The sequence below is a fragment of the Miniopterus schreibersii genome (genome assembly GCF_964146895.1).
Source record: "Miniopterus schreibersii genome assembly, chromosome: 9".
NCBI lineage: Eukaryota > Metazoa > Chordata > Mammalia > Chiroptera > Miniopteridae > Miniopterus > Miniopterus schreibersii.
In genome coordinates, this window is record NC_138118.1 from 76,226,796 (window position 1) to 76,238,015 (window position 11,220).

General features: G+C 44.1%; 1 protein-coding gene across 8 annotated transcripts in view; it reads left to right on the plus strand.

Moving 5' to 3' along the window:
* CREB5 (cAMP responsive element binding protein 5) overlaps positions 1 to 10,874 on the plus strand; it is a 362,526-nt gene extending 351,652 nt beyond the window's left edge. For 4 of the 8 annotated variants that reach the window (XM_081146787.1, XM_081146784.1, XM_081146791.1 and 1 more), the window contains 3 exons: positions 751 to 981; positions 7,850 to 7,958; positions 8,873 to 10,874. In XM_081146787.1, the coding sequence (XP_081002913.1) occupies positions 751 to 981; positions 7,850 to 7,958; positions 8,873 to 9,036 (504 nt within the window). In that variant the 3' untranslated portion in view covers positions 9,037 to 10,874. Of the gene's footprint in view, positions 1 to 750; positions 982 to 7,849; positions 7,959 to 8,545; positions 8,575 to 8,872 lie in introns of all 8 variants that reach the window. The other 4 variants (XM_081146788.1, XM_081146785.1, XM_081146790.1 and 1 more) reach the window with 2 other exon arrangements.
* The last annotated feature ends 346 nt before the right edge of the window (positions 10,875 to 11,220 follow it).

Consider the following 11,220-nt stretch of genomic DNA (forward strand, 5'->3'; position numbering starts at 1 on the left):
AATGTCAGGAAATGGGGAAGCCCAGCAGTCCCTCCGTGTCATACCACATGGTATACAAACGGGCTCAGTGCTGTTTGGGGCGTTAAATGCCTCCTTTTAAAGACCCTGCTCCCCAATCGCCTAGAAAGGCCTCCTCTGTCTCCCTGACTCCCTCCGCCTTAGTCAAACTGCGCAATAGGATTGCCGCGCTCTCCAGGGTTCACAGGGTCTTCTGATGGCAGTTACAGTGGCGATGCTGTCCCAGAGATGTGTTCTAGGAACATAGTTTTAACACCATTAGAATGACAGGAGCTGACAACCCGCCCAGATGGAGTTTTCTGCTGTTGACAGAAGACCCATCAATATTGTGACAATCACCCCGACCTTTCGGTGCTCACCTTCAGCCACGCACTGGCACTTTAACATTTTAAAACGTACCTTAAATAAAACATTTTTAACATCTGAAGGAGGAAAGAAAATGTTTCCTCTGCCAGGATTCAGCCAAGGCCTGTAGGGAAAAATCTACTTGACCCTCCCTTCGCAGGTCATTCGGATGCCCTGTCAAATTTCACGCGAGATAGCTCAGCGGATGCTCTTTTTTCCTGAGCTCCCACAGGGTCACTGTTGACTTCATTCTTAGAAACCGAGTTTGAGACGTTTAACCAAAGCAGCGGGCTCTTCTGCGCTTTGCGTTTCAACACCGGCTGGGGTTTCTGCTCTTACCCAACGTGTTCCTTCCCCAACCTGTCACCCCCTCCTTCTCCTTCCCAGCAGGTTTCACCAGCGACCCAACAGATGCAGCCAACGCAGACGATACAGCCGCCCCAGCCCACAGGGGGGCGCCGGCGAAGAGTGGTGGACGAAGATCCCGACGAGAGGCGGCGGAAATTTCTGGAACGGAACCGGGCCGCCGCCACCCGCTGCAGACAGAAGAGGAAGGTCTGGGTGATGTCACTGGAAAAGAAAGCTGAAGAACTCACCCAGACAAACATGCAGCTCCAGGTGCAGGCCGCTGTCCCCTCCTCAGGACTCAAAGGCCCTGTGTACCGTGGGCACTCCCTGTCCCCGCAGCCCTCGGTGACCTGAGCACTTAATACCACACAGTAGCCCACAGAGCGGCTGCAGGCTCCCTCCTCAGCCTTATTCATTCTGGGACACTCTGCAGAACGAAACTTGCCATTCAGTTTTCAATCCATCTGCCTGCAAAGCCCTGAGGGGGCAGGACCCCCCAGTAGGTTGCAGAGCTGGGAGCGCGGGCTTCCTTCGGAGGGTCGCGCTCTGGTTCAGCAGTTACTTGCTGTGTGTACGCTATCAGCTCTCCGTTTCCTCATCTCTAGAATGGGAAGAATAACCCCATAGAGCTGCTGGAGGAGTAAAGGGACCAATGTGTGCAAAGCTGTTTGCCCAACTCCTGGCACATAATAAATTTTCAACTGAAAGGCAGCTCTTTTTATCCACCTGGGGAGGGGGTTGCTTAGGCTTACACCAGATGATCCATATTTTTGTCCCATGGGGGAAAGGCAGCTTCATGTTTTTACTCTGCTCTCTAAGAAAAGGCATGTTTCTAGCTCGTTTTCAAACATGGACTGAACATCATAATTTGTGGATGTTCACTTTTCCCCCCTAAATTTATTCTTTCTTGTGAGAGATGTGAGAAAGGAACTGAGAAACACATACAGCAGATGTGAGGGAAATAAGGTAACAATCCCTCCCACTAATTTATATGCCACATGAAGGTGGGGGTTGTGTCCCTTTGCCTGCTCCCCGCCACCTACCCTCTATTTCTAGTCTAGTGTCTAGTTAGCATGGCGAGTTCTCAAGTGTCTGCACTCAGTGTCTGTTGAATAAATGAATGAGTTCCCCGTCTCTGGAGTGTCCCAAGAACTGGCGGCCTGACCACTTGGCAAGAATGTGTTTGAAAGGAGTCAAGCCACAGTGGGATGGCTGGGCTTAAACACCTCGAAAGTCACTCCAGCGCGAGAGTCGGTAATTCTAGAATCTGGCAGGCACGATAGTATGCGAGGAGCTCTTAGGTAAAACATGGATAAACACTTTTAATATTCCTAATACTCATTTTTATTTTTATGTGTATTGAAAAATGTCCTTAGAACATCAAACCTTCAATTTCTCAAATCCTATTGGTAAGGAGGAGGCTAACTCATTACTAAATGAGTTAATTTGTACAAACATGTTAAGTAAATAAGAGTTCTGGTGTATGTGGACCTAGCAAATATTGCAGCCCTGGTACCACACTGACAGGCTGGTGGGAGCCCCTCGAATTTGCTACCAGTTCTGAGGTCTGCAGGAAGACCAGGAAAGTGTGCGGTTTTCTCAGTCTTGACACTGTTGACTTTTGGGCTCAATACTTCTTTGTTGTATCCTGTGCTTTGCATGTATTTAGCAGAATCCTTGATCTCTACCCACTAGACATCAGTAGCACCCTCTACCCCACCCCCCATTTGTGACAACCAAAAAGTGTCCAGATGTTGCCAAATGTCCTCTGTGGGGACAAAATCATCCCTGGTTGAAAACCACTGCTTTAGATGAAGGAGCCAGCTGGCATGGATCAGATGCCAACAAATGTTTAAATCAGTTTCAACTAAATTGAGCCCTTGCAGAATGACTGCCGCGTATTGACTGTGGTCCTAGAGCATGAAACGTGGAGGGGTCACAGCAGAGAGCCAGGAAAAGTAGAGATGCCGGTTGACTTCGAGGCCAGATGTGTTCATGACTTGGCAATATGCATGTATATTATTGCTTTTACAAAACACATAAGGTACATTTACCCTTTACAAGGCCCTGAGCCATGAATTTTTACATTGCTTTAGGGCCAGAATGGCTAACAAACAGAAATATTAGAATTCTAGCCCCTGAAAATCAGAAAAAGGTCCTTTTAGAGCCGTTCAACAGGCACCGAGATTTGGGGTGGTTAACGCAGTGCCCAAGGAAGGGACAGTCTCTGAAAAGACTAAGTTGTTGATGTTTTCCAACCACCGCTGTGCTTCAGAGGGACAGAAACCACGCCTTGTGATGCCGGATAGGGTAGCAGATCCTGCTACCTCTGAGTGACCCTTTCCCTCTCACTGGACCTTTGTCAGAAGAAAAAGGTGTCTCTCTTGACGCTGGTGCAGGGAGCCAAATTTTAAGTAAACAGAAATGGAAGGTGCTAAGCAAACAAACTCCAGCCAAATGGAATATCCAAGGTCTGGATGGCCGGCTGCCACTCTTGAGTTGTTTTCCAGCATAGAACCTTCTAGTGAGGTTGCAGAGTTTCAGATCGGAAAAATCAGCCCTAAGAAAACAAAGTCAGACTCCCAGACTTCTTGTCCTTGTCTCGTAGCACACCTCTACCCAAGAGGTCAGCGCAGGTAGAGGGATTGGGGGAGACAGTAGAAACCACCCAACCTGACATTTTACATAGAGAGAAACTAAGGCCCGGGGTACCCGAGGAGTCTTCCCAACAGTTACACAACCAGCAAGGAGCAGGATGAGGCCCCGGGCGAATCTTCTCTTGACCTAACCCTCTTGCTCTGTGACCTATCGTTCTAGAAAGCTCTGAGACGAAAGAAATCCACCTCCTTTTCTCTGACAGGTTAGCTCAGATCAGCTCTGAATTCATCAGCTGCTGACGGGGGGGCCCCGTGCGTGGGTTGTTTGTGTTCGATGGATGATATGGAAATCATCTGGTCAACCCACAGAAATAATTGCTTTTCTCTTTTAGTACAAAGACACATGGCCTAAGTCGCTGCTGAAATTTTAGACACATGAGCCCAGGTTTGGGACTTGGCAAGAGAATAGGCCAGATGGGAACTGTTGCTTGACAAATTGAAAGTCCTTTGTTTCGGAATGAGCCAAACCTGGCCTCCGCTAATCTACAAAAAGAAGTGGGGGAGGGCCTATATTGCAGGGCCCATTTTGATTTTTTTTTTCTTGGCACAGACTACTGTTTGCATCAATAAGCATCTTGGGTTTATCATATTAGCAGAATCACATCCCCGAACCAAAAACTGCAAATGTAGCTTTGAGGGACTTCTTGGAGTGCTTATTTCAAGTACATTATCATAGTATGAATGTCTCTATAGGGGGCGCTACTTCATCCCAGGGCGGCCTTAGGGATTTAAGGGCAGACGAATCCAACCGCATTTCATCTCCCCCCTTACAGTCTCTGTTTAAATGGCTAAGTGCTTTCGTTAGTAGCAAACACAAACCAGCTTAGAGAAACGAAGGGCTCAGTTCAGCAGGAGAATCGATCCTGATTATTACTACTTGGCTTTCTCAAAGTACTTTTATATGAAGACCTAAACTGTTAGAACCTGCACAGGGGAGTTTAAAAAAAAAAAAAAAAAAAAATGGTGATTTGCCTCAATTTATAAAGCAAGGTAATTCAGAGTAAGAAGATGCCTCCAGAAGTCCTGGTTTTTATTTCCCTACTGGAGCTGCAGGCCACATTTGATTTCTTTCATGAATTTTGAAACATTTGCTGTGTGATTGTTCTCTTCCAAAATGAATTCAAGGTGATCCTACTTACGTTACCTTGGAAGGATTTTTATTTAAAATAGTCTGGTATTCGTGCATTTCCTACCTGTCGGTCTGTCAATGTGGAATCTGTAGGGTGATTCTGCACATGCACAGTGCACGATCCCCTCTGCTCTCTCCAGGGCCGCAGTTCTCGACACGTCTTAACCCAAAGCCTCCATCGTGGCCTCTGCTGAAGGCTCCGTACGCTCTCAGCAATATGAACACCAAATTCCGCGCTCAACCAAACTCTAAGTGTTACTTTGGAATCTGCCCTGATAAGATTTGGAAGCACAGGAGGTGCTAGAACTGGCTCCCTTGGAAAATAGGAGGCTTAAAATATAAGCATATTTGAGGATAGCAAAAGTACTTAGCTAATGAGTGAAAAGTCAGGATCAAGTTCTTCATTAGATTATTAGGCCCTTAACTTTCTCAGTAGAAGGTAACACAGAAACACTCATAGAATAAGAAACTACCTTGCTGGAAAGAACTAGAGAACTTGTCCAACCCTCTTGTCTTACATTTGGTTGGTGAGGCAACTTGGGAAGCCAAACCCTATTCTTTTCAACTCTCAGTTGAGAGGACCTTTTCTGCTGGAAACTTGCCCCATGGATTTCTGATGCTTCTGTGGCCCTTAGACTTTCATTCCATCCTTATCAGCATCAGCTATGTGTGTATGGGCTAAACAAGAGACCGATTGTTTTTCTCTGAGAATATTAATTGGCATTCATTTTCCAACCGTAACATAGCTAAATGACGTAATCACTAACATACTACATTAAGAAATATGTCCATATTCACATGTATCTTTAAATGATGGCCAGTTGTCATGGTTTTATTCATAAATGCTTTGCTCTCCACACACAAAAATGCCACTGAAGTTATCTGTTCTATTTGGGGCCTTGGGTATAGGCCTGGCCACCACATATGCTGTTCATAGCGGTGATTGGTGCTGCTTTATCATGGCCTCTCATGGAAGCTAAAGGGTTATTGTGAAATGGTTTGGGCTGTGCCAAGTATTGTGGGCAGTTAGCTCCTTGCAAATGCAGGAACCAGAGAACGGAATTCCTAGTGTTTTCTTAAGGAAGGGGCAAAGAACACGTCGTGCCTGGGAAGTCGAACTCTGCCTAAAAAAGGTGACTGCCCAGGACATGGCAGGGGAAGAGAGGGAGACCAAGTCAACCTCTCCAAGATGGACACAAAGTGGAATTTTTTTTTCTTCCCAAACTATAAGAGAGCAAGAGAATCCTATAGTTTGGTTAGAAATACTTTCCTTACTTGTTTCCTAGGTCACAGAAGGAAAGTGAGGCTGGATTCACTAAAAGTTGGAGCTTACTCCGTTTTCTAAGCACCATTTTCTGCACTACCTGCAGCTGACAGCTTCTTCTTAGGGGACAGTTGTCCAGCAGCTGTCATTTTAGAAAGGTGGCATTTCTATAGTCCAAATGCAAATAACACGACATTTATTTTGCAGCCAAACTCTATATTCATACATCTACTTTTCTTCTTTTTAGTTTAGTTTTTTTTTCACCTGGGTTGCCTTCTATATAATGGTCTAAAAGTAGCTTTCTTTAAATGTGCTCTCTTAAGCAGAGGGATAGCAGGGAAAAGCAGGGAAGGCTGTCTGAATTTAAATGGGCATGAAATCCGAGAGGAAAGAATTAGTGTTTAAGGCTAAAATAAATTGTCCCATAAATAAAGCTGTCCCACTGACCCCGGAATTGACAAGGGTCGCTTTTGGCTTTGACAGGGTCCCTTATCAATCACACTCATTTGGAGGCAGGGGGTACAATTCACCTTCCTGCCTGTTCTCAGATTTAGAGCAATTTTCCTGTGCAATGAAGTGATTTATTCATTAATAAGGCTAATTTCTCCGCTAAGTCTTTTTTTATTATTATTTTGTTAAGTTTGGAAGAGAAAGAGAAAAACTCTGGAGATGAGATTTTTATTTTTGTTATTTATGTTACTCAGCATTTGATTGCTTAGAATGTATTTTGCAAATGAATGTGGAAATGAGAGGTATTGTTTAAAACAAATGTCAAAAAAATTTTTTAATTAACTTCTAGAATCCCAAGCTTCCCTTTCTAGGTGATAAATCCATGCCTGAAAAGCCAAGTTCATATTGAAAGTGTAGATACAACTTAGTGACAGCAGCGTTAAAACACCCTTTCTGAGTGCGTGTTTCTTTAAAGTCTCCTATGAGCATAATGCCTGGCAGCCACTAACGAGCACAGTCCAGAGAGAGGGTATTACGTGTCACACTGTAAAATGGCTTATTTTTGATAGTGCTGTGTTTATAGTTTACTTCTAGCAAGTGGACGCACCTTGAAACCAACCATCTATTCTAAGTATTTGCAGATAACGGTGCCAAGTGCATTATTCTACAAAGCCATGGACCTGTCCTTTGAACGGCTACATTCAGTGGAGATTTGAGCCTCTCATTTAAATGCTTAAGAAAAATGCACGAACAATCCACAGCGCCCTGCTACTGATGGGGGACAGGGCGGTGTGTGTGTGTGGGGGGGTTCTAGACTAAAATTAGCCAAACGAGTTAATGAAGCCATGGAATTAATTCTATCAGGTCCCAGAACTTCATCTCCCCATGCCTTCCTGGGCTGACCTCAACCCACCAGTACCTCTAAATATTTGTGCCATATGTCTCCATGCCTCCTGCTAAGTGGGTGTCAGCCGGGGGGACATGCTCTGTTGAACGGTAGCCCATTGGGAACTTTTGGGAAATCGGATGGTAGATTTGTCAGCTCATTCTGAGGGCATTTCAGTTGGAAGCCCCACAATTCTTCCCATTGCCTCACTTCACCTTCTTGTATTGAATGTCAACCCGAGCTTGTCAGACAGTGTAAAGATGATCATCATCAAAGCTCAATTTTATTGAGCGCTTACTGTGTGCTAGGCATTATTCTAGTGTTTTGCATCTCTTGCCTCATTTAATCCTCACAACAACTCAAAGAACTTTGTGCTGTTCTTCCCCCGTCTTATAAACTATGTTGCTGGAGCTCGTCTGATTTGTGTTGTCTGCCTAGAGTCACTGAGTGGAGAGTGGAAATTCCCACCCACGTAACCAGGCCCCAGAGTCTTCCACCTAAACTGTATGCTCTGCACTTTTAATAGGATCCAGCTCTTGAGTTGACACTTAGTCTCTGCAGAAAGCCCCTGGTAAATGTGAGGGCCAAACTGAAGGCAAGCTGCACATATTCAGGCAAATCCTGTTAAATAATATTCTTAACATCATTCAGACATAACAGAAAAGTGTGCCAGTTTCCCTGTTGAAAGTGCACGGGCCTTAGGCTTATGTTCGCTGGTCTTCTCAACGCAGCTTCGATGCGTCTCTTTTCAGAATGAAGTGTCCATGTTGAAAAACGAGGTGGCGCAGCTGAAACAGTTGTTGTTGACACACAAAGACTGTCCAATCACAGCCATGCAGAAGGAGTCGCAAGGATATCTAAGTAAGTCCTGGACTTATTTGCTGTTTTTAGTGTTCAGTTTTTTTGCCTCTAATTTTGCATTCGATGGTATTGAAAGAGCAAAAGTAAAGTGTAGATTGTACACCCAGGCAGATATCAGACTAGAATTCTGGATGGCTGCCGGACTGTTCCACCAGGGGGAACCCTCTTCTCTGACCCCTATCCATCACCATGCCCACCACCTCCTGGTAATTCCTGGCTAGACTTTCCCTGGCATTTCACATTGTAAAAACCTTACCAAATTCCAATTCTGCAGCCAGTCAAACAATGACTTGCTGGAGCCCAGTTACCTGTGGGCTAGCAGCCTTTCAGAGAAATCCATGGGCTGGGAAACAGGCATTGGGTGAATCACAATAAATGTCTCAGGATATGCTGCATGTTACTCATGGGGCTGAAAAACTAGTGACCTTGTCTCAGTTTATCAATCCATAGAGTGGGTCCCTTTTTTTAGACCCCAGTTTCTGCATCTGGAATGTCAATGGGTCAGTTAAATGTGAGCTGAGTAGGGGTTGGTGGGAGGTGCAGGGACTCATGGCTGAAGGTCAATTTATTTTCAAATAATTTTTTAGATTGAGCAACACAGATTCTCCCACCACATGTGAGTATTTTTCCACATTTGATGTATGGATGGCTATCTGAAAAGACGAGATGGGGAGGTCCACATCCCAAGACTCAAACACATTGACTCATTTTGCTGATGTAGAAAGCATGGCTTTGCTTGTAGCTCTAAACTGGGAAGGCATAGCTCTGTGACCACAGTTTAAAGTTTTGAAATTAACCCCCTAGGAGAAAATGTATGAAAACTCTTCTATTTCTAGTAAACATCTAGTAGTATTTTTCTGAGTAGTCCACACATCACCCAAGACAGAGCTATATTGGTGTGTGTTTTCTCCTAGGTCCCGAGAGTAGCCCTCCCGCGAGCCCTGTCCCCGCTTGCTCTCAGCAGCAGGTCATCCAACACAACACCATCACCACGTCCTCGGCGGTCAGCGAGGTGGTAGGAAGCTCCACGCTCAGCCAGCTCACCACTCACAGAACAGACCTGAATCCAATTCTTTAAACATCAGGGCTCGGACCTCGCCTCCAAGAAGAGCTGCCGCGAACCGTGCGTCCTTTCTTTGAAGGGCATTTTTAGAATTAACTCAGACCTGGAAGACTCCTCAGTTCTTCAAAGACTGGCTTTCATTTTTATAGTTACTATGGAAATGTTGTCTTTTATACTTAGTTATATAAGAAAAAAAAAAAAAGGGAGTTATGCAATTAATATCTATCAGCTTGGGAAATGCTTTGGTGCTTTTCTCCAGTTTTCTGGTACCAGTTACTTGTTTATAAACTGAACTCTTTCTGTATATAGTCATGGTTTCATTCTTATCAGCCCAACCCTTTGCCTGAGACATTGAATCTTGTTAAACCGCAGCTTATAGCCAAAACGAGGCATAGTTAGATGTCAACAGATACAAGGTGAGAAGCCTGATGACATCATAACCCATGTTGAGTCTGTGCTGTGCTGTCACCAGAATCCCAGATAAACTCAGAACCTTTTCCACAGCTTTGTTTCTCTTGCTATAAAAAATTGTAGGATCCATTGATGTCCAAATAAAACCACCAGGCATCTCCCTGCCCCTCCCACTCCTCTGGTCCACTCCCTCTAATGCCCCGTTTCCCCCTCCATTTCCACTCTTTCCTGGGCTCCCTGTTTACTTTCATTTTCACTTTCTTCTGTTTCATTTCCCCCGTGAGCGTTGCAAGTAAAGAAAAAAATAATGTTTGAGGGGAAAAAATAAAAGCAAACCTCAGAAATGTGGACCTAGCCATTGTTTCCCTTCCCGTGACCCACAGCTGAGTTCATTCAACCTTTGCTTTTTACAAAATAGTAACCGGGAGATGTTTAATGTGCCTGATTTAATGTTTTTAATCATTAGAGCAAATAAAAGGCGGCTTAGCCATAGGTGAAGCACTGGTTGCGTGCCAGCTGTGGAGACACTAGGGAAGGGAGCTGTGTAAGCCTCGGCTGTGCGAGTCCAAATCACGATGCGAGGCTATAACACCGCAGCCTCGAATTACAACTGGTTTTATATGGCCTGTCTGTGCCGTCGAAAATCCATGCACTATGTAATAATTCAGAAGGGCTCTATTCACTCCGCAGATTACATTGTTCAGTCATCAGCTGCTAATAGCCTAAGATTTATTGTTGTGTGTTTTCTCGTAAGCTTATGGAACCAGCTTTGGTGGGTGAAAGTAGATGAACTACTGGAGGAACAAAAAGAGAAAGAAACCTAATGTGCCATCGGGGTGCTTTCCGCCCTCCCACGGCAGTTACAGAAAGGGCCCCGTGGACGTGGCTCCTCCACTCTCCCGAACGATTCTTATTTACATTTTCAACAACTTTCGTGGACTAGCCCATTATACAAAGCAGATAGTTCCAAACCACAGTTGTGCCTCCTTAAAACAAGCCATTCTACTGTGCTAAGGTTTTAATATCACATCTCACAAGTAACCAGGCTAATATTTCTCTTTAGCAGTCTAGACAGGTGCTGGTGTTTCATCTCCATTTGAATGCTTGACCTCCTAACATGAGCGTGCGTGTGAGTGTGTGTGTGCGTGCGTGTGTGTGTGTTCATGGGACTTAAAGGAATAGTATTTTACAAAAGGTGTAGCTTTTATAAGAGTTCAGAAAAGGGAAGGATGTGTTTTTTTTCTCTCAGTAGAGTGTAAGAATCTATTTTGGAGAAAAAAAAAATATGAGGGTCGTGAAGCATGATTTTTATAACTAGTTTCAGTTTTATCTACTAACTTACTTTTTAAATCAGTATTTATCAACAATCTTTTCATGTATGCAGTGCTTTCGAAGGAAACTTTTGAGTATCCAGTGAAACTCATGACTTGGATATATGGTCTAAAAAATCAAAGCAAAAACAAAAACAAAAAAAAAGAGAAAAGAGAAAAAAAGAAAAAATGTAAACAAAAAGGATTTTCTATTATATTTTAGACGAACATATCATTTTTAAGTATTTTAAATACTGAATTCAAAGTTGTTCTGTTTTGTTTTGAATCCCAGCAGTAACGGCTGAATGGTTTAACCTAACTGGCTTCCTAAGAAACGTTGACGATTTAGCTAAAAAAAGAAGTTACCATTGTTATCTCTTTATTGAAATGAAAACTAATTTTTTCATAACCTCTGCTTAGGACTATGTGTCCCCCCACGAAGGAACAAGAGCTCATTGAAATGTTTGTTCGGGTTTTT